The sequence below is a fragment of the Babylonia areolata genome, chromosome 6 (assembly GCF_041734735.1).
Source record: "Babylonia areolata isolate BAREFJ2019XMU chromosome 6, ASM4173473v1, whole genome shotgun sequence".
Lineage (NCBI taxonomy): Eukaryota > Metazoa > Mollusca > Gastropoda > Neogastropoda > Buccinidae > Babylonia > Babylonia areolata.
In genome coordinates, this window is record NC_134881.1 from 47,720,344 (window position 1) to 47,743,176 (window position 22,833).

At 46.0% G+C, this 22,833-nt stretch overlaps 1 protein-coding gene across 7 annotated transcripts in view; it reads right to left on the bottom strand.

The window, feature by feature from the left end:
- The window catches only part of LOC143283102 (spondin-1-like), a 221,377-nt gene that overhangs the window by 52,509 nt on the left and 146,035 nt on the right, over window positions 1-22,833 (bottom strand). For 2 of the 7 annotated variants that reach the window (XM_076589201.1, XM_076589200.1), the window contains exons 4-5: window positions 20,443-20,516; window positions 11,959-12,015 (exon numbers count right to left, since the gene is read on the bottom strand). In XM_076589201.1, coding sequence (XP_076445316.1) covers window positions 11,959-12,015; window positions 20,443-20,516 — 131 coding nt within the window. Of the gene's footprint in view, window positions 1-605; window positions 927-3,312; window positions 3,665-11,958; window positions 12,016-20,442; window positions 20,517-22,833 lie in introns of those variants that run through there. The other 5 variants (XM_076589207.1, XM_076589203.1, XM_076589205.1 and 2 more) reach the window with 5 other exon arrangements.

A 22,833-nucleotide genomic window follows, 5' to 3' on the forward strand; every position in this document is an offset into this window, starting at 1 on the left:
TCACTGATGTCTGCAAGTGTCATTGTTTTGCTATTAGAGTGGATTTTTCTACATACATTTGCCGGGGACAAAATTTCTTCCCGGAGAGAGCAACCTGAACTTCACACAGAGAAATCTGTTGTGACAAAAAGTAACAAAACACAATAACATTTGTCTGTCTGTCTGTCTGCCTGTCCGTGTGTCTGTCTCTCTCTATGCCTATATGAAAGAGAGAGAGAGAGAGAGAGACAGAGAGAGACAGACAGACAGCCATACAGGCAGGCAGAGGGTGGCACTGTCAGACTGTTTCGTTCATAATTCCGATAATAATGCAACATATGAATGAACGATAAGTCAGACTCTGTGCAACCACTGAACTTGCGTCGACAAATGCAGCATGCAGAATTCCAAACATGATCACACACACACATGCACATCATTTTTCGACACCACTACATGTAACACACTGGGAGAAAAGCAAGCAAGCACATTTACGGAGGTGAAAGAGAGATTCAGTCAACGAAGTGTTTAACCGTAAAAGCAAGTTTGGATGTATGTATGTATGTAAACAAAGACAGAAGAAAAGAGAAGAAGAAGAAGAAGAAGAAGAAAAGAAAACCACATACGGATGAAAATCCACCAAAGAAGCAGGACCCTCATGGTGCCGATGGCTGTGTGCTGGAACCTAAACACCACCGCCACAAACACGTTGCTTTTGTCGACAAGTGCCTCACAATGTCACTATGCTCTCAGCATCTCGGAGACTATCACCGGACACTGATGATGACGACGATGATGACAACCAACAGATGAACCGTCAGGATCCCTTCTCTATCCTTGGCACGTTTCTTTGAAGGTACCAACGAGCAGTTCTGTTTCGATTCTTCTAAAAGGAACGAGTGTATGACGAGGGTTTAGCTTCTTGTATAGGATCTATCCGGCTTTCACTGTTGAAACATCATGTAAGATTTCGCTACCACAACATGTTAATACAAATTCACAGGAAAATGTTATTTTCCAACGATAAAGGTGTCTTATTAAATCGTTACAAGATGATATTTTATAAACATATATTAATTAAGTTTTACTGTAAGTGTCTGAGTTTGTCCCAGTGTACCTTTTATTTACCAGTGTGCTGGCTGAATCAAGTAGCACAAGCACCATTGACCTTAAGCTGTGTACGTTGAAAATGGATGGAGTTGCCAATCTTTATTGTTGTTTATCCATTCACTATCCTAATCTCATTGTTCTTCCTCTCTAGTTTTCCTGTAATGCCAAAGTGAATGAGAACTCTCTCTCTCTCTCTGTCTATCTCTCTCTCTGTGTGTGTGTGTGTGTGTGTGTGTGTGTGTGTGTGTGTGTGTGTGTGTGTGTGTGTGTGTATGCAGATACACAATGCAGTTGATCTAATGTGCAAACTCTGCATAGAGGAGGAAGAAAATGAAATGCTTTTTGTTCTAAATTGTCCTATCCCGCATGAGTCAAGATTGACCTTAAAGGCGTAAAGCCGATAGGTCGTTAAACTCCACTCTACCAATGAGTCAAAAACAAAGTACACATCATCTGAATTCTAAAAAATTCCCAGTCAGCTAAGAATGTCGTTACTCATGGCTTCTAGGCATGAACAGACCATTCGAAATTTGGCAACCTATCTGTTGAAAGCATGCAGACTGCGATCAACTTTGATTTCGTAAAATACTGAACAAAGTTTGTTTCTTGATGACATGACCGCGTATTGCTTGCTCTAGTTATATGATCATGTGATTGCACCCCTTCATGATCGGAAATAATACTTGAATATATTATACGTATCCGATTTTCTCTGGGGAAAGAGAGAGAGAGTATGTACGTGCTGTGTGTGTGTGTGCAGGGTGTGAGGTGTGTGTGTGTGTGTTGCCAGCTGACCTAAACTCAGTTCTGGGCATCGCAAATGGATCAGATGTTTTAAAATCCACACCAGTCAAAACTACAGATTACATTCTAAATGAAAAGTACAGAATATGTTAACCACCCCGACCCCACACACATACCTGTGTGTGTGTGTGTGTGTGTGTGTGTGTGTGTGTGTGTGTGTGTGTGTCTACGCCCGCAGTACTTCCCAGCAGTAATAAAGAAAGAGAAAGAATCCCGCCAAGGAAAGGGAAGGTGAAGCAGTGGAAAAACTAAGGTCCGGGTACAGAGGACCACCCAGGTCATCCCACCACAGCGCTGGTACCATTCCCCACACCCTTCGACCTTTTCAGGCCGTTTCCCTGTCTTTGTAACCCTGCACAATGGTCCCGTCTGTTGAAGCCCTCTCTCACTGCCGTTCATTGAGCTCGCTCCACAAAGTCGGCCCCATGCTGTGAAAGAGATTCGGCCCTAAACACCCCACGGAGATCTTTCATTCCCGCAGTTCTTCAACCCTTAAAAACGGCGCTGATCTCCATACGCTGTTTGATTTATCCTCCTCACTCTTCTAATTTCATTTAACTGGGTGGTTTTTCTTTTTCAAAGGAGGTCATTTTATCTCGTAAACTGTCTGAGTATATATTGCTCTTATCTAAGCGCTTTTTTCCGTTTCAGCGACTGAGGGAGGTCGGTGGGGTGGGGTGGAGTGGGCTGGGGGTAGGGGTGGTTACGGGGAGAAGGGTTTTCAGTAAATGGTCATAGTTAGCGGAAATAATAAAACACGAGCGTTTGTGTAGACGGATGCGCACGCGTGCGCACGCGCGCGCGTGCGCGCGCGCGCACACACACACACACACACACACACACCACACACACAAGCCACCACCACTACCACACAATCCGTTCATTGTTCAAGGTATGCGCAACGCGAAAATTAATGGCCGTTTCCTGAGCCCCGAGTGGCCATTGATGGCGAAGGAAGAACTGGCCGCACTGAGTTTCCTCTGGACACCATCATGAACCGTGATAGCGATGACTCATCTGTCTGTGTCTGTATCTGTACACGTATCTCTGGGCGTGACGATCCATTAATCTGTATCTGTCTGCCATGCCTTGCTGTTTGTGTGGCTGTTTTCTGTTCTAACTTTTTTCTTGTATGATGCGAAACATTGCCTTTGTAACTGATAACATTGTATTTTCTACTTTGATGCTTCAGTTCTTGGAAACCATGCTTTCGTAATCAATACACTACTTCACGATTCAAAAACTACACCCAAAAGACAGAACTAAATCACTTATTAAACCCACATACGATCTTCTCCATCAAAGACATTAAAGAATGAGAATACTGTTTAAACTCGTTTTTTTCTTCTCAAAACGCCTGACCTAGGCAAAACTAAGTAAAAGCGTTTCTAACACCACACTTCTGATTTTGTAACTCACCAACCCAAACACAATACAACCAACACTCACGACTATAGCTACACAAGCGATGGCAGATTTTCTCCCGAAGTGCTTCTGTCGCACTCGATGCGGAAAGCAAAAGAGGAAGAAAAAAATAGCCACACGTGAAACAATGTTTCGCCAGCGACAGGAAAAAAACAGTAGGCGTCGACTGGAAGTCAGCACAGTACAACACAGCAGTCGTTTGACACACCGGGAGCCGGGCCCACACAACAGACCCAACTATGTCTGTGTCTACGCCGACAACAGACCGGACGACAGTGTGCAGGACCGCTACTGAGGGGTGAAGGAACCCCTATAATGGGAGGATGTCAGCGACGTCTAGCGGTAACCAGAGACCTCTAGCCAAGGACAGGAAGGCAGCCTCCACTCCTGGGGCAACGTCACTTCCGCCACTTGACCGGGCAGGGTCATAACGAGGCTCTGGTCTCGTTTTCGACGCCGCCACTGACACTGGCCGACTCACTTTGTCGCTTTGTCTTGTCTGGTCTTCCACTTCGAGGAAACGAAGAGGTGTATGTGTGTGTGTGTGTGTGTGTGTGTGTGTGTGTGTGTGCTATGGTGTGGTATGGTATGGTATTGTATGATATGTGTGAATGCTTGTGTATGTGTATTAGTGTGTGTGTGTGTGTGTGTGCGCGCGCGCGCGAGCGCGCATGCGTGTGCGTGTTTGTTAGTGTTATCGAGTGTGTGTGTGTTGTGCGTGCGTGCGTGTATGTGTGTGTGCGTGCGCGTGTAAAGCTTCTGACCGCGACAGCCAACTCAGGGCTGCGAGCTAAACAGACGTTTAAGACGGCCACAGAATATGAGAAACTGTTTTGTCTCACAGTGTAAACCTTTGTAGAACTTTCCAGCATGAATGTTTGTTCCTGGTAACACCGGGGGGGGGGGGGGGGGGGGGGGGGGGGGGGTGGGCAGTAGCCTTGCGCGAAATTCGGATTAAGAGTTTGCTGGTTCGATCTCTATCACTCGCCTATGTGTCCTCGTGGAATCTTTTTTTCCAAATCTTTTTCTTCCTTGTTAGTTTTAGTTTCGTTTCCAAATCGGTCCCCACTCAGACCTCAAAGAAGCGCGGGCCTCAAAAGGGAAGACAAGGAATCGCACATCATACACATTAGACAGGCAGCTTTTAGACGGTGGGGTTATTTTCAGTCATCAAAAAACTGCAGGTGTCTGTATCCCTCGGGCTTGACTGACGCAAGATAAGCTATCTAAGGAGACAGAATGCACAGCCCTGTCACGCAGTCTCTAAAATAAAAACAGACATCGCAGAATCAGCGTGTCATCGTGATCCTCATCCATCATGGCACAAAAAATACGGCGGAGGTGGGGGTGTGGGAGGCCGGGGGGGGGGGGGGGAGCAAGCAAGTATCAAATTGTGTAACCCGTCAGGTGGTAGGGTTTGGGGGTGGGGTCAAATTTTTGTCACCCGTCATGTTCTGCTCTTGTGCTGACATCGGTTTCAGTTTTCCTTCCACTCTGACGCCCATCTTGAGATCTGACCTATTTCTGCATTCAATGTCGGCGGAATACCTTTCGGTGTTCTCGACGAACGTGACAGCCGAGTTGTCAGTGCACTGGACTGTCAATCCTAGGTCATAGAGTTTGAATCCCGGGGGCGTCCGGTGAATCAGCATCGTATTATGTGCAGGTCTGCTTGTGTCCGAACCCCCTTCCTGCCCACACTAATGCATGACAGCAAAATGCGCACGTTGAAGATATCGTAATCTGGGTTATGGGAACAAGAACACACCAGCATGCACATACCCGAAAACGGAGTATGGCTGCCTACAAGGGGTGGTAGAAACGGTTGTTCGCGTAAAAAACAACCACCACCCTACACGTGGAGACGAGTGAAGGTGGGACTTGTACCCCACGGATGAGGTCAGATGAAAGATGGGGGCTGTCAGTGGAGGAATGAAGGTCTCCGACGGACACACACACACACACACCCGGCTCCACGGCTTAGCAAACACTATCAGCAAAGTGGGACTTCCCCCCCAGCCACTCCTTCCTGAATGACTCAGCAGAAGTTCAGGACTTGTGGGTGGCCTCATGGCGACAAGCATCGATGTTTCCCTGTGGACTGTTGGCGCCTGAAGAGACTACCAAAGAACCCTGAAGGAACGGCCTGAACGGAGCCGTATAACGGAAACATGCAAACAAAACTGTCTCGCGTGGGTTTCGAAACCACGATCTCAAAATAATTACTTCAGTGTTAATACCAGCGGTCGACTTAACATGTAAGATGTAATGTGATCCAGTGCACCCCTGTGACCCCTAAAAAAAACCCCAAGACATCTCATTTAACGTAACATTTGGCCAATACAGTCGTTTAGTGATGTTGTTGCTCTCTTGACACAGCTATCAAATGTGAAGAGAAAGGACTGGCTCAAATGCCAGCGAGCGCACGTGCGCGCGCGCGTGTGTGTGTATGTGTGTGTGTGTGTGCGCGCGCGCGCGCATTGACATACATGTATATGTGCGCTTGCTTGCTTGCTTATTTTCTTGCAAGAGGTAAGGGACTGGAGACTGAGAGAAGTGAAGACTTAACTGTACTGTGTCTGCCCTCGTTAATAAAACTCGATGAGTGCCCACGAAGGCCACCAGCACAGACCGTTGCTCCACGTCCTCAAGAGACAGGAAGCCACATCAGAGGGCGAGGAGAAGTCCACTCGGCACAGCGGATCAGTCCCATCAACCCTGAGAGCTGCTCACTTCACTGTCGCTAACTACAGTTACTGCACTACTGCCAACTAAACAGTCCTTTGTCGCTGGGCCGGGCGGTGTAAGCACACTGCTGGCGCTGACTGTGTGCGTGAAGCTGTACCATAATATTACTTGGGTTTTCTTGCCCACACCAAAGAAACAACACCAAAACCACCACCACACAGAGTATGAGGGAGGAAGACAGAGGGAGAGGAACACAGAGTTAAAGGGACAGTGAATGAGACAAACAGACAGACAGAGGAACGGACTGAGGTGTGGCAGGCGGAGAGTGTGTGTGGAGGATGGGGTGAGAAGAAAGTGGGTGGGGGGTAGTTGAACGTGAAAGAAAGTGCAGCAGCAGTGGAAAGACAGATGGGAAACAACAAACAAAACGATTAACGAGTGAGCCTCCGTTCTTGAGCTGTCTTGGTAACTAGTGCCCTCAGCGGAAGAACACAGGGTAACAGTTGGTGCGGAAAATCAAGTGCACATCGATGATCACCCGGGTGCTTCCGTATGCATGTGTCTCCGCGAAGCGTTTGGGGGCGAAACGCACTGATCTATTTTTAGATCAGTGGGCCAAACTGCACAGTTCCGTTTCTCACATGAACTTTTTCTTTTCTTTTTTTTTTTTGGTCCACCCTGCTCACTTTTCAATTATTAGTCCGCTCTCTTTGCTCCACAAAGCACATATCCTCTTCCCCCATCTTAGGCTTTGCTGTTGTTGTTGCATGATTTTACGTGCCGCTCTTACCAGTGCCAGAGCCTTAGACATAGCTATAAAAAGTCCGTCTGGTTTCCGAGCATCGCTCTGGCATCGCGTACCGTCCCTCGGCTTTTCGACAGTTCGAGGTACCATCTGTTTAAACCACCCAGATCATGTTACGCAATCAACATACGCTAGGATAGGGGCTTTCAGCATCTGCATGTTTCTCTCTGTGTGTCTGTCTATCTGTCGGTCTCTTCCTCTACTGCTACTCTATTACATCCTCCTCTTTTCAAATATGCACATTTATAAATTACCAATAATGTTTATTTCAATGCGGGTTAAGGCCAAATCAATAAATATCAGTGTCAGTCAGTCAGTCAGTCTCTCTCTCTCTCTCTCTCTCTCTCTCTCTCTCCCTCCCATCCTATCCCCTTGCCGCAGGGTGTGTTCTGCAGGTATCACTCAGTAACCCTTTCAGTTCCCAGCCTGGACCACAAGCCTTGCCGCTGAAAACCGTTACGCCATCAGCGTTAAGCATCTGCCGACACTGTAGGACGACACGCGATGTTTGCTGGCAAAACACGAAAAGAAAGGGGAAAAAAAGATAAAAAGAAGAAAGAAAAAAGAAAGAAAGAAAGAAAGAAACAAAGAAAAACGTCCGTGAACACGCGCGCGCCTCGTCCTTGCGCACATCCGGCTTGCCCTGTGCGGAAGCAGAAACGAGCGGCTTCAGAATGGACGAGCCGTTTGCCGAGTTGTCCGTGTGCTGACGGGGATTTCATCCCTTGGCGGCTCCGCTTCCCCATCCTGACGGCCTCAACACTTCCGTGTGGGGCGCTGCCCTGTCAGCTGTTCCCCAAGCCACGAAGGGAGGAGAGTAGCAGAATGGTAGAGACGTTTAACTGCCAACACAGTGTCCGTGAGGGTTCTGGGTTCCAATCCCGATCTCATCCTTTCTTCTTCCCTTTGACTGGAAAATCAAACTCAGCGTCTATGAGATGATAAACCGAGGTCTCGTGTGCAGCACGCACTTAGCGCACTGAAAAATAACCCACAGCAACTTAAGCGTTATCCTCTAGCAAAATTCTGCAGAAGAAATCCACTGTGATCACAATTATACATGCACGCACTCAAGGCCTGACAAGTGCACTGGGTTACACTGTGGTGTAGGGCAGATGAATTTATCCGACGGCAGTGAACCCCGGCCCTTGAGAAACTAAAACTGAGATTGGTGGCGGAGCAGTTGATCTCAGTGGAGGGAGGGGGGATACGGTACTTACTAACCCTAGTGTGAACCTCCATGTGTCAGCAAACATATTTCATTTCCGCCGATGTTGCTTTAACTTTTCTTCCCTCCAATACCTGATCAAAACGCAATGCAGAATAATAAGTGGCTTTGCATAAATGTAATGCACCGTGGAAACAAAACAAAAACAAAACAAAAAACAAAAGAACACAAACAAAAAAGAAAGAAAGAAAAGAAAAAAGTTGAACCTGTCTTTAAAAAAGTTCCATTAATTCAATGTAGATTACCATGTCTATATAAACAAAACGACCATTACATAATACGCCATCGGTAGTGAAACCGAACCAAACCAAAACTAAAACGTTACCTCTCTTTCTCTCTTGATGCTTTCAAGTTCAATCGAATAGAATGTTGTCTGCATACCATCCCGAGCATCCCCTACAAGATGTGAAGGTAAGGTAATTCATTCCGACACAAAAACAACACACAATTACAAGTCAGGCTGTGCTTACTGGACTCCATGTTGGAGACTGAAACAGAACAGACCAAGCGGAAGCCTGTACTACCCAGCCCTGCACAATAACGTATGTCCAATGACATGATATGCCAACGTGTGGTTCGAGTCTTGCATTGCTGTACCGCTAAGTGTGTTTCGTGAGGTGGACAGAATATTACGGTCCGTCACCCAGAGAAATGTTTCCTTTGCGGCACATCTTGTTCATTTGTCGCGTTTGTCACAGAAACATAATCATATCAGCATATTTCATATTCACGAAAGTTGTGAGACTCCAGATTTCAGTTTGGTGCAGATTACAGGTTAGGGGAGGAATGAGAGAGAGAGAGAGAGAGAGAGAGAGAGAGAGGAGACAGACGAAAGAGACAGAGAGAAAAACAGAGACAGAGAAAGGAAACGTAGTTTACGACACACCAGCGGCTTAAAACTCTCCAGTGCTTTCCATGAACTAAAATGAATTCCTCTCATATTAAAATGACTGAAGGCCACACTGAACAGTAATCTCCTCTCAGCAAACTGCCGTACTCAACACAAGCTCCCCCTTCTTCGAAGACCAACCAACCTGGTTTATTCTACTGTGGAGCTTTTCTGTTACTTTAGTGTTCCTCACTACTTGAACAGCGTCTTGCTGATCCCTGTGCGCAAGCTTTCAAGATATGCGATGTCGCACGAGAGCTTTGCTGATGTCACACAACTTTATCAGTCAGCTTCCATAGCCGAATTTGATGCACTGGTGACTCAAACACGGGATTGCATTGCTGGCCTAAAGGACTGGATGACTCTCAACAAGCTGCAACTAAATGATAAGACTGAATTTATGATAACCTGTCCAAAGAAGTTTCGTCAACATCTCCCTTTCCTGACTCTGTTCTGATCAATAGCACACCTGTTTCACTTTCTCCTGTTCGCAGTCTTGGTGTAATCCTAGACCAGTCTCTTTCCTTCCAACAGCACATATCGAATATCTGTAAAGTTGCCTATTTGGAACTGCGTAGAATCAGCTCTATCCGCCACTATCTCTCAACCGATGCAACCAAGACAATTGTATGCTCTCTGGTTCTCTCAAGATTGGATTAATGCAACTCTCTTTAGGCCGGCCTTCCCAAATATCTATTAGACATATTCCAACGAATTCAGAATAACGCTGCCAGACTCATTTGCAGAGCTTCTAAATTTGACCATGTTTCTCCTCTCCTTCAGTCTCTCCACTAGTTGCCCGTTTCTGATCGAACAGACTATAAGCTATCCACTCTGACCTTTTCTGCAGTCAACGGATCTGGCCCCAAGTATCTTTCTGAACTCCTCCATATCTATACTCCGTCTCGCCAACTCCGTTCTTCCTCTGATACTCGACTTCTCAGGATACCTCACGTCAGGAGTAAGACCTATTGACACAGATCGTTTTCTTTTCCATCGCCAAAGACGTGGAACAAGCTTCCTGATAACCTCCGTCATTCTGATTCCCTCGCATCTTTTAAGTCTCGTCTCAAAACTCACCTTTTCCCTCAGCAATAAGCTCAACTGTGGCAGGTCCACTTCCTTTGCGTTAGCTGTGCTTGACTACGTGTGTATACATATGTATGAGTACATAACTACATGCATGTATATGAATGTGTATAGTATGTGCGTGTGTTTATGTAAGTTTGTGCCTGCCTATGTGTGCGTATGTGTTAGGGTAGCTGTTAGATACACATGTATGTTAAAATGTATTGTGCAGTGTGTGTGTGTGTGTGTGTGTGTGTGTGTGTGTCTGTGTGTGTGTGGTCACATTTTGGTGTGTGTTTGTAACATTGATGTAATGTTTTATGTTAACAAAAGCGTTTTTTAAAGCACCTAGAGCAGATTTATGGATAGTTTTCTATATAACTATCCATTATTATTATGATATCACTTTATAAAATCAAGTATTTGTCTCAATCTCACTCTATCTTCCTCACATACACGTACACACAGAAGACACTCATTTATCTACCCATGTACTCACACACACACACACACACACACACACACACACACACACACACATACACACAGATGCAGACACACACACAATCACAGACACACAATCACAGACACACACACGCGCGCGAGACCTTAAGTACACGCCAGGACACACGTAGATATTAGTTTCGTAAAAAAGCGACACGACCAAAAAGCAAAAGAAGTTTAAAATATATATGAAATTAGAAGATAGCAGACTACTATTTTATGTATTAAGTTGTTTTTTTCTATATGTATCTATGACTTACTACTGTTACAAAACACGCTGACCATACAATAAATCAGTTTGGTTAAAACATATTCTGTCAGTGCAGAAAAGACTGGTTTTACAACAGTTATATTGCCTTTGACAACTGACTAGAAAATGCACAGTTAATCAATACATGCACAAACTTAGGTTTTTGTATTAAAAAAGATACTGTTAATCTTAATACAAAACGTCAAAATACCATATGCTGGGTTAATGAGCTAGGCAAGAGATAACACGCTGAAGAAAGACATGCTGTTCAACATGCTGACTTACCCTTCAAACATCATACGTATGGTTAGAAAAGGAACGTCAACCACGCGAAAATTTGCGTAATAAATTGTTATCATAACGGATTATTGTTTTTTCCGAGGGTCTAAATTATAATCTCCGTGATGGAATGAGAAATTTTCCTTCATGAACAGAGTAATCGTCTGATAAATTCATAAAGTAATACTAGGGTGCAATATAATTTTCATGTCAAATCATTCAATGCGATCTTTTTCACATCAATGATCTGTGAGGTGTTGTGTCAAAATTGTCAAACTTATTATTTATGTGATTTTTACGACCAGTGTAGTATTTATGTGACTTTTACGAGCAGTGTAGTAAGTTACAGTAGCAATTTATGCCTTTTTTGTCGTGCATGTGCATGAATCATAGTTGTTCATTTTGAAGCCGATTCACCAAAAGGAGGCGCATATGCATCAGTCACAATAAAAAAAGTTATAAACGTTGAAGACGATTTACCACTTCGTTGATGACAAATCCACGTGTATAAAAACTAAAACAATTTTTGAATGAGTATGAAACAATCATTAATTTGAATACACAATTATTCAGGCAGTGTATGTTTTACTCTGTCCATGAAGGTTAAGAAAATCACTCTATTCACACTGTAACTCAAAAGGTATACCATGCTACATCAACAATTAATAAAGACCCGTCACAGACGAGGCTTCAACCAAGGTGGCGGTTTTCGTGAGGCCAAAAGTCATGGACACCCAGTCAAGGGTTTTTCTCTGCACGTGAAACACGAGAAAAAACCCCTGACCCGGAGTTATCAGTCACTCCTGCCCGAAAACCATCACCTCCGATGCCATAGGGTCTCCTGAAAGGACGACAAGAACGTGGTTATGGTTATCATTCGTGCATAAGGCGCTGCCTAGGACGGCTGTACACAGCAAGGGTAAACTGACCGTTCTCCGCTGGCGTCAGATCTTCGAAGGTAACGTTTGCAGAAGTGGGGGAGTCGACTGGAACGAATAAACAGCACAGCAAAATGATGAAACATGTATGTACAGCATGCTCCTTTGATTAACAACAAGAGACAAAGAAAACCCTCGCATAGCATCTTTTGCTCCTTGATATAAGACTTGAGGCATCTTACTGTGTTGTGTGTTGACAGAAAGACAAATCAAATCCAGTGACATGGTTTATAAGCCCAGCCATTTCAGGGCTGAGACAAAGGCAACCAATATCAAGCCAGAACTGCTCACGGCGTTTCCAGTCACCTGATATACAGATACATAAAGGGCACACAAAAACCATCCCCAAACGTTCCTTAATTTCTTCTTTTCCCCCTCCCCTCGTCCAAGTAACTGCTACATCCTTTTCAAGCATCTACAGTTAAGAACACGTTCATTCGGTAAGCTGCTTCCCCCAATTCCCCTCCCCCCCCCCCCCCCCCCAAAAAAAAAGAGACAAAAGAAAAAAAAAGGGTAACATATTTTTCAGCACAAGAACATGCACCAAGGCAGCGAAGTCACGACCCCCCAACGCCCCCCCCCCCCCCCCCCCCCCGCCCCAAAAGAAAAAACCCAGATGAAGAAAAAAAACATCCTACCATCCCCACTCTCCCCCCCCCTCCTTCCCCCCAACATGCTCAAGAGAGAGGAAAAAGTCAACGAGTTCATCGCTGTTCCTGACGCTCATCTTGTCCCTCCACCCCCTTAACCCCCTACACACACACCCTCCATCCACCACACACAGGGGTAAAAGGTAAATGTCAAACCGAAAGGTGGACAGCTCCGCATAGTCCAGACTCCACAGTCCCCCCTCCCCCCCTCCTTCAATCTACCAACAACGCACTGTTTCACTACGCTACCGGAGACTGAACCTCCCTCCCCTCCATCCCCACCGTCCCCCCCCCCCCCCCCCCCCCCCAAAAAAAAAAAAAACGCCTCCGTTCCCCCCACCTTCCCCCATCAGCTGATGAAAACGACCTGCGCTGAGTTCCACACAGGTCACCAGATCTTCGAAAGTTACAACCAAAATACTTCTGTGCGTCTTTGTTCTCTCAAAGAATTAGAAATTACTGTAATTTTTCTTTTTGCCGGCCTTCCTAAATAACTGTTAAGAGTTCAACGAGTCCAGAATAACGCTGCCACTTTTTGCACACAGCGCGCGTTAAAGAACTGATGGCAACAAAAAGGGTTGTCCCTGACAAAGTTCTGAAGAAAAACCCACTCTAATTATGCTTGTGTATACGTGTCCGTGATTGAAGCGTGTCTGAACGACACAGGGAACGAATGATGAGCTCCCAAAGGCAGCTGTCAGTCGGCTGTACCCAGGTAGGCAATCTGCTGTGCAAAATGACTGTTCGTAAAGTGATTAGGGTTTGCTTTCTCACCGAATATAGGCGCCATATAGGTAGTAACAATAATAATATTTTCAAACATCAAAACTGGTGGAGTAGTGGTGTGTGTGTGTGTGTGTGTGTGTGTGTGTGTGTGTGTGTGTGTGTGTGTGTGTGTGTGTGTGCAGAGGTAAAGAGAGAGAGAGAGAGAGGTGTACCCATCAGGGGGAACGTTCCAAGCAGACTCCAGGTACCTGCCGCCCCTCACCCCCACCTCACACACACACCCTGCCCTCTGCACCCCTCCCCCCACTCCCATCCCTGCTCCCAAATGACGGAACAGGCCATCAGCAGCAACAGGGTCAGGTGTCATGTCACCTCTGTCCACCCTCATCGTCCGGCGTGCAGTGTTAGGGGTCAGGGTCAGGTGTCACGTCACCTCTGTCCACCCACACCGTCCCGCGTGCAGTGTTAGGGGTCATGGGTCAGGGTCAGGGTCAGGTGTCACGTCACCTCTGTCCACCCTCATCGTCCGGCGTGCAGTGTTAGGGGTCAGGGTCAGGTGTCATGTCACCTCTGTCCACCCACACCATCCCGCGTGCAGTGTTAGGGGTCATGGGTCAGGGTCAGGTGTCACGTCACCTCTGTCCACCCACACCGTCCCGCGTGCAGTGTTAGGGGTCATGGGTCAGGGTCAGGTGTCACGTCACTTCTGTCCACCCACACCGTCCCGCGTGCAGTGTTGTGGGTCATGGGTCAGGGTCAGGTGTCACCTCACCTCTGTCCACACACACCGTCCTGCGTGCAGTTTTAGGAGTCATGGGTCAGGGTCAGGGTCAGGTGTCACGTCACCTCTGTCCACACACACCGTCCTGCGTGCAGTTTTAGGAGTCATGGGTCAGGTTCAGGGTCAGCCCACACGGCACAGTCACCGCTATGTAAGTGCTACCGTTGCACCGGTATGTATGTATGATAGTCAGTCGTTTCCGACAATGACCATCAGAACAACAGAGGAGGCAACAGCTGTCCCGACTATCTGGGCTAGAATTTGATTATAGTGGAGGGTGTCTTGCCCAAGTTACATCCCCACTCTCTCGGCCAAGAAGTCTTTAGAACAGTCGGGGTTGGGGGAGGCCAACTCGCCCCCAAGGCTGCAGCACTAAAAGCAAGTGCAATTTTGCCTTCCAGTTTGAAAGTCATAGTTCTTCACAAAAGACTAAGCTGTAAATGACTTCCCATCGCAGTAAAAAAAAACACACAAAAAAAACAAACACTGAAAATGCAACTCACTTTGTGCTGACCGCTTCCTTAACAACACTGCCTGGATGCGTTTGTGGACATGGACACACTGGTTGGCTATCGCAAGTGCGGTCATCACCATCATCATCATCACAGCGTCGTCGTCGTATCATTTTGATCGTGTTAACTTTGTCGTCGTTGTATCATCGTCATTGCATCAATATTATTGTCCTTGTATCATCGTCATCATCATCATTTGTATTTCAATCATTTCATCATCCTCGACATTATATCATCGCCAGTATATTATCACATCGTTATTATATAATCATCATCATGCCATCACCATCACCGAACCAGTATCATCATCATCGTCAGTATAATTATCACCATCATCGAACCTGTATCATCATTATCATCATCATGTCAATATACCACCATCGTCATCACATCATCATCATTAGGTCAATATATGACCATCGTCATTATAACATCATCATCATCTTGCCATCACCATCATTGAACCTGTGTCATCATCGTCATGTCAATATATCATCATCATGCCATCACCATCATCGAACCTGTATCGTGATCATCATCCTGTCAATATATTCACCATCATCATCATAATCATCATCATGTCATCACCATCATCGAACCTATATCACCACTATTGTACCACCATAATTGTGTCATCAATCACCATCACTGTATGATCATGACATTTTATGGTGTGATTTTATAAGTTCGTGTCAACTTCCATCCCCTGTCGACCATACAGGTCTGCACTGTCAGTGGGGTAGAAGAAGAAGAAGAAGGAGGAGGAGTAGAAGGAGAAATAGGAGGGGAAGAAGAACAAGGAGGAGGAGAACAAGGAGGAGGAGAACAAGGAGGGGACAAAGAAGAACAGAAAAAGAGAACAAGAAGAACAAGAAGGGGGAGAACAAAAAGGAGGGGAAGAAAAAGGAGGGGGGGGAGAACAAGAAGAACAAGAAGGGGGAGAACAAGACGGAGGAGGAAGGGAGAATGAGAAGAAGAAGAAGGAGAAGAAAGAAAGAAAGAAAACCGAGAAGTACAAATACTGCACAATGTAACATTCTCACGACACAGGAAACTTTTCAACAATGTATTCCATTTTTCGCGCGTGGGACCAGGAAATAAACTTGGCACCCTAATCATTACATATGTGATGCAAGAAACAACGCCAAAAAACAAAAACACCACACACATATACATGCGCGCGCGCGCGCGCACACACACACACACACACACATTTTCGCGGGTATATGCACGGAAATACAATAAATCTTGTAGTGAGTCAGGAGCGCCGAAGGTTGTGCACGCGCTACAATCAGTTTTAGAATAAAAAATAACGCGTTGTCTTGAAAGATGGAGCTCTCTTTGACCCATGTCAAACAGCTTACCATTGCGATCTCGCTTGCTTTTTTTTTTTTTTTTTTTTTTAAAGGAATGCAGGGCGGAAAAAACATTGGCGTGATTGTCCGGAGAAGTATGAATTACGCGGAATTTCGCATGTTGTTGCATCCACTGCCTACATAAAGCCCGCAGATTTTCACACACACGATAGGAAGCCCCCTTTTCCACACCCACGACCCGTTGTACAAGCTATGAAAGGGGTGCGCAGGTTTCACACTGTCTGTCTGTCCGCCTGTATCCGTGTGTGTCTCTCGGTCTGTCTGCCCATATCTGTCATCAAAAAAACATAATTGCCTGCACATGACAGTTGGGCTGAAATTATGCACAGCATGCGAAATCTAATGGGTCTTGTCCAAAGTCGGAAAGGCTCTACCGTTGAATCAAAGAATTCCATTCCCCGGCGATTTGAACACACACACACGGAGTGGTTATAATTTTTCATTCAGTTTTTTTCGTCGATAATAACGGGGAAGTGGCGGGGGTGTTGTGGTGGGACTGTCGTGTTTGGGGAATAGCGATGATGCTTGTTTTCTTTACTCGTCCCCAAGTGCGTGTTTGTTCTGACGACACATACACACATGCACGCACGCACACACACAAACGCGCGCGCGCGCACACACACACACTGTTGTTTTCTTTCTTTCTTAACTCTTGCACGGGTAGTTTGGAGAAAGCGTTTACTCAGCCACACAATGCTAGCGCGGGCATCAAGACTTCAATCTGTCAGCACTTCTGTTGCCGCTAACATACACTGTCTGACTGATTGACTCCATACATCTCTCCCGCTTTCGTGCGTGCATGCATGCATTGCACTTCTGAATGCGCGCGCGAGCGTTCTTTCACTGTGAGAACGACATTTGATAATATACAACGGGTCTTTGGAAAGCGGCTAAAACATACATAATGCAGAACATACTGATTTAAAAAACGAAGATGGTCTGTCAAAGCCATTCCACTTTCTGTCCAGTTTCACTTACTAGCCACTTAGATCTTAACCTTGTATTCACTACACCACATCTGCTAGGCAGATGCTGACCAGCAACACAACCCAACGCGCTTTGTCAGGCCTCCAGTGCATACATATTCCAAACCAGGCCCTCGTGGACCATGGACGCCAGATGAGCGTCTTGATCATTCTGCCACAACAGCAGTGTCACAGTCCCTGGCCTCACTCCATCTCACTCCCCTGCTTCCTGTCAACGTCTCAGTCCACAAGGGAAAGAACAATCCCCTTGGCCGTGTCGCCGATTAAGGGTGTGGTTTCTGACTGAACGGGAACTACTATCCATCACTGAGGGGAAGGGGTTAGGGGTACGTGGGTGGGAGCGAAGGGAGAGAGGGAGAGAGAGACAGAGAGATAGAGAGAGACAGAGACTCAGAACTCAAAACGTTTTATATTCAAGGATTAAGATTATAGTCATGGCCTATTCTGCCAAACTGTCCTTGAGAGAGAGAGAGAGACAGAGAGAGAGAATATTATCATGCACTCCGTTAAGACTGACTCGCGCGCGCGCGCGCGCGTGTGTGTGTGAGTGGAAGTGCGGGCGGAGAGGGGGGAAAGGAGGGGGGGGGGGGGGTGTACAAGTAAATCTGTGTGCGTTGTCCACGCCAAAGTTATAACACCTGTATCAACAATAAAAACCTGCACACTTCAGGTAGAAACAGAGATGTGCCCTTTGTCCTTCCGTCGTTCAACGAAATGATTCCCCTCCCGTCTCTCCTCTCTCTCTGTGTGCGCGTGCGAGCGTGTGTGTGTGTGTGTGTGTGTGTGTGTGTGTGTGTGTTTGTGTGTGTGTGTGCATGCGTGCGAGCGTGTGTGTGTGTGTGTGTGTGTGTGTGTGTATGCGCGCGCGCGCACGCTTGTACATGTGTATCTGTGTACTTACACACACGCGTGGCTATCCCGCATGCAGGAACAGATAGTAAAGTATCAGCAAACACCCCAAAGTTTGATGGCTCTTGCCATCCGGAATTACTGATGTCTCTAATGATAAATCACTTTGAATAAGAGAACCAATACATGCAGAGTACGCGCGCGCATACGTGTGCTGCATACTGTCCGACAAACGATAAAGTCACAGAGAGAGAGAGAGAGAGGGGGGGGGAGGGTTAGAGGGGGAGGCCATTGGGTAAATTTCATCTTCCAGCAGAATTTCATTCAACGGTAATATAATTTAAATGAAGAATAGCATAACTGTTGCACCTACAAATGAAAATAGAATTTACTAGGAGTTTTTTCCCCAGAAGTACGAGTGGAAAAAAACACAAACAAACATGATATAGCGAACCTTCAAGACATATCAACGTTTTTAATAACACTGTATTCACGACGTACAGCGGTGAAATTTGTGCGGACGCAAATCAAAGTGCCTTCAGTCAAAACTTTCAGTTTCATACGAATACGTAACTTTGAACTAAAGCGATGAATGCCGTAACTTAATATGTCTCATATTACTATCACAGTGTAACCATACATAAAAGCACCATCTTATTTTGACTCACCTGGAAAGCAGAAACAAAAGAGATACTCCAAAACAATATGATTTAAACAGTGTTATCACCTCGAATACAGTAAACAATTTATCGCACTAAAAAAACAAAAGAAAACAAAACAAAAAAGAAGAAGAAAAAAACTACTACTACACGAAAACTAACAACAAACTAAAAAAAACAACAACAAAAAACAAAACACCATTAGAATAAATTTGGGTTCTTCATTGGCAGATGCGCATAAGCGATGTGAATAAATCTACTTGCTTTCGACCCGAAGATGCATAGTTCGAAGCCGCTACGATGTTTTTTCCCCCTCAAACTTAATGATAAGTAGATGACAATATTATAATCTTGATCTCGATCTTAATCTTGATAGACGCTTGAGGCCTGGTAGTGGCCTGTTCGCCGTTCTGGGCTCGTCACTAAACACTTGCATGCATGGTTAAGACTCGTGGACTTCAGACTAGTGGTAGCACTCTGGGTCGTAAAGGGTGGGAATACTGGCCCAGTGAGTGTCCAAGCGGCCCTTGAAAGCAGCTAGTGTTGGGGCTGTCACCATCTCTTCTGGGAGACCATTCCAGGGTTGATGACCCGCTCCGCAAAGAAGGTACTCCGAATGTTGAGTCGACAATGGACCTTGCTCAGTTTCAGGCTGTGTCCTCTGCTCGCTTTGTTGCTGGAGAGCGTGAACTGTGGCTTGTCCGTCTTGTATACGCCATGGACATATTAATATGTAGGTTTCCTTCTGTGCTCTAAACTGGGCAGTTTGAGCGTGGCCAGCCTCTCTGAGTACCCCTTGTCCCTCAATGATCCGACGAGCTTTGTGGCGCGTTTCTGAACATCTTCGACTTCTCTGCAGAGGTTCTTCAATTGGGGATTCCAGACTGAGTGTCCGTGTTCAAGAATCGATCGCACCAGTGCCTTGAACAGTTGTACGGACACGTCCTCAGTAAGAAAACCAAAGGCTCTTCTGATGATTCCGACCACTTTTTTCGCCTTCGAGGTGATGCTTGCTACGTGGGCCTTGAAGTCAAGCTTACCGTCTATGAAGCCACCCAGATCTTTTCCACATTTCTTTTTGCAAGTGCCAGGCTGAAGTCGTCTCCGTTGTTTGTCTTCCCTCTCATGTAGTAAATGGATTCAGACTTGTAGTTGCCTAGCTTAAAAACACTACATTTCCCAGGATGAAATCTACGAGGCCACTCACTTGACCACTGTTGGAGTCTGTCCAAATAATCCTGGTGGGTCTCTGTTGACGTTTGCTGCTCACTCCTTGTGAAAATCTTCGTATCGTCAGCAAACAGTCGGGTCGTGCTATCCACTCTACTGGGGAGATCGTTGATGTACATCACAAACAGCAAGGGTCCCAGAACGGTCCCATGGGGTATCCCACTTGTGACATCAGCTTGCTGCGACGATGCTCCATCCACGACCACCCTCTGCTTTCTCTCTGACAAGAAATCCTGGATCCACCTTAGTACTCTCCCTGTCACTCCGAAAGCTTCGATCTTGGAGATCAGACGACGGTGGGGGACGGTCCTTATGGTAATCCATGTAGATTACGTCAAGTGAACCACCGTTGTCCAGGCTCTTCGTCCACGAATCTAACACATCAAGGAGCTACGTACAGCAGGATCGACCTTGTATGAACCCGTGTTGCTCGCTGTAGATCAAATATATATTGCAATAATATATTTGCAGAACATATTTTAAACCATTTTTAGTCTCTTTTCCCCCCTTATGATTCCCGCTGGATCAGAACAAAGTGCATATCACAAATGAGTCTTGAAGGCCGTGCCTCTTCTTTCTTAGTTATTTAGTACTACTTTATCGTGCGAAACAACGTCTTGAGTATTCTTTTTGAATGGGCGCCTCAAATATCAATGACGTCACGTTAGTCCAAAAAATGACGCACATCCACAAATGACGTACTTACGTTCTTCACAGATCACCTTGGTCAGCCCGCCTTCATCCTTGAACCAGACGTCCGACTGCTCGATCACAGTGGCCCTGAAAGATATACACATACGTCATCTGTTACATGTCGTCATCAACGTCATGTCCACCGTAAAGTTTTTAGGATTTTAGAATGGTTACACTGGTAGCTGGGGAAAAAAACAAATAACAGTTTGCTTAGTCATGGATCAGTTGGTGTTTTCCCCCTGTTTTTAATATCCTGTACATTGAAGTTGCTGTTGTTGTTAACACTCACACACACACACACACACACACACACACACAGAGTTTCACTTTCTCAAGAAGGTGTCACAGCGTTCAGACAAATCCATACACGCTACACCACATCAGCTAGGCAGATGCCTGACCAGCAACATAACTGAACTCTCAGTCTGGCCTTTAGCGCATAAATAATATGTGTACCAATCAGAGTGAATTTCTTCCACGGAATTTTGCCAGAGGACAACTCTTCTGTTGCCATGGGTTCTTTTTCAGCGCGCCAAGTGCAAGCTGCTCACGGGACCTTGGTTTAACTTCTCATCCCAACGACTAGACGCTAAGTTTGATTTTCCAGTCAAACTTGGGAGAAAGGGCGAGAACGGTATTCGAACCCGACCAGACCCTCACGGACTCTGTATTGGCAGACGAGTGTCTTAACCATTCTGCCACCTTCCTCCCAGAGAGAGAGAGAGAGAGAGAGGGGGGGGGGGCGGGGGGGGGGACTAGAACTCTCTTTCCCCCTGTCTCTGTCAGATAGTCTCTATGTTAAAAAAAAATTTTTTTAAATAAAAATCCCACCTCACTCCGCCACGCAAAAGGAAAGCAAAACGACACGCAAATACAGCCCCCACCCCCCACCTCCACTCCCGTCCCCAACCTCCCCTCACAAAGTACGAGGACGATGCTGGTTTGTTTGGGGAGGAAGGTGTGTGTGGAGGGGGTGGGGTCGGGGTGGAGCGGGGGTGAGGGGGTGGGGGGGGGGCGAGGGGTCCGTCCTCGGGGTGTGTCCGCCGAACACCTTCAGCTCACAAGACACAGGGGGATCCCGGGCAGAGGACAGCTTCAGAGAGAAAAGGGAGGCGACTGACAGACATTGCAGGTGGTAAAAAGGTAACTCACCTTACCTGTTGATCTTTGCTTTGCTCATTTCACACTCTGCTGTTAAGACAGGGGACCAAAAAAGAAAAAAAGAAAGAAAAGAAAATGTCTTTTTTTTTTGTCTGTGTGTGTGAAGCGTTTCTGCTTGTAAGGGGTGCACACTGGAAATGAGTCCTTTTTTTGGTATTTCTCGACCGACTTTGCATTCCTTTGTGTCTCATATATATATATATATATATATATATATAGAGAGAGAGAGAGAGAGAGAGAGAGAGATGTACATATGCAACAGCTTCGATGAACCCTGTTCAGGTTTTTAATTCAATTGTAAATGATTTCTCTCTCTCACTCTTTCATACATATGTTCCTGTGCGAGTGCGTGTATGTGTTGTGTGGAGGGGGGAGGGGGGAATGGAGGGACAGAGAGAGAGAGAGAAGAGAGAGAGAGAGAATGAGAGATAGGGATAGACAGACAGATGGACAAAGACCGAGAGAGAGGGAAGGGAATGATACACACACACACACACACACACACACACACACACAGAGAGAGAGAGAGAGAGAGAGAGAGAGAATACAAACACGGATACAACGAAGGTTAGATCTTTTGATTAAAAACAATCTAATTCTTGTTGTTTGTTTGTTTGACTTATTAACTCTGAGCTCGAGCAATGCCCCTAACATCAAAGTTCGTTTCATTAAAACGGTGTACACGTTCCTTCATACGCACAAACTGCAAAAACAAAGGGGACTGACTTCAATAATATTTCCGACTGTATTCCCACGTGTCAATCTGGAGAAGAAGAAAAAAGCAATCATTTTCAGGGAATATTTTTCGTCTTTCCGCGTCAGTATCGCCTCGACCACACCACTCTTCACGGGAAAGACCACAGCCACGAACAACTTGACCGTAATGGCAGGTCGCCAATTGGTCGTTAAAATCACCACCACAGGCATCAATATGGCAGAGGTACCTGCGGAGGCTGGTAGCCTCCCTTGGGATGAATGGATTAAAGACAAACCAGGGAAAGTCAGTGAGTAATAGACAAGACGAGACAAGACAAGACAAGACACCACAGCCACCTGAAACCACGCAGCCTGTTGGCAAGACAGACTGAACAAACTGACAAAGGTCTGCAAAACAAACAAACAGCGGCACCATTAAATCGGCTGCCACCGACAACAAGACAGGGGCAGTGTTTTTCACACGTGCACCCCGCCACATGGCTGACACACCAAACACGTGAACACTGCCAACAGGCAGCACAAACAT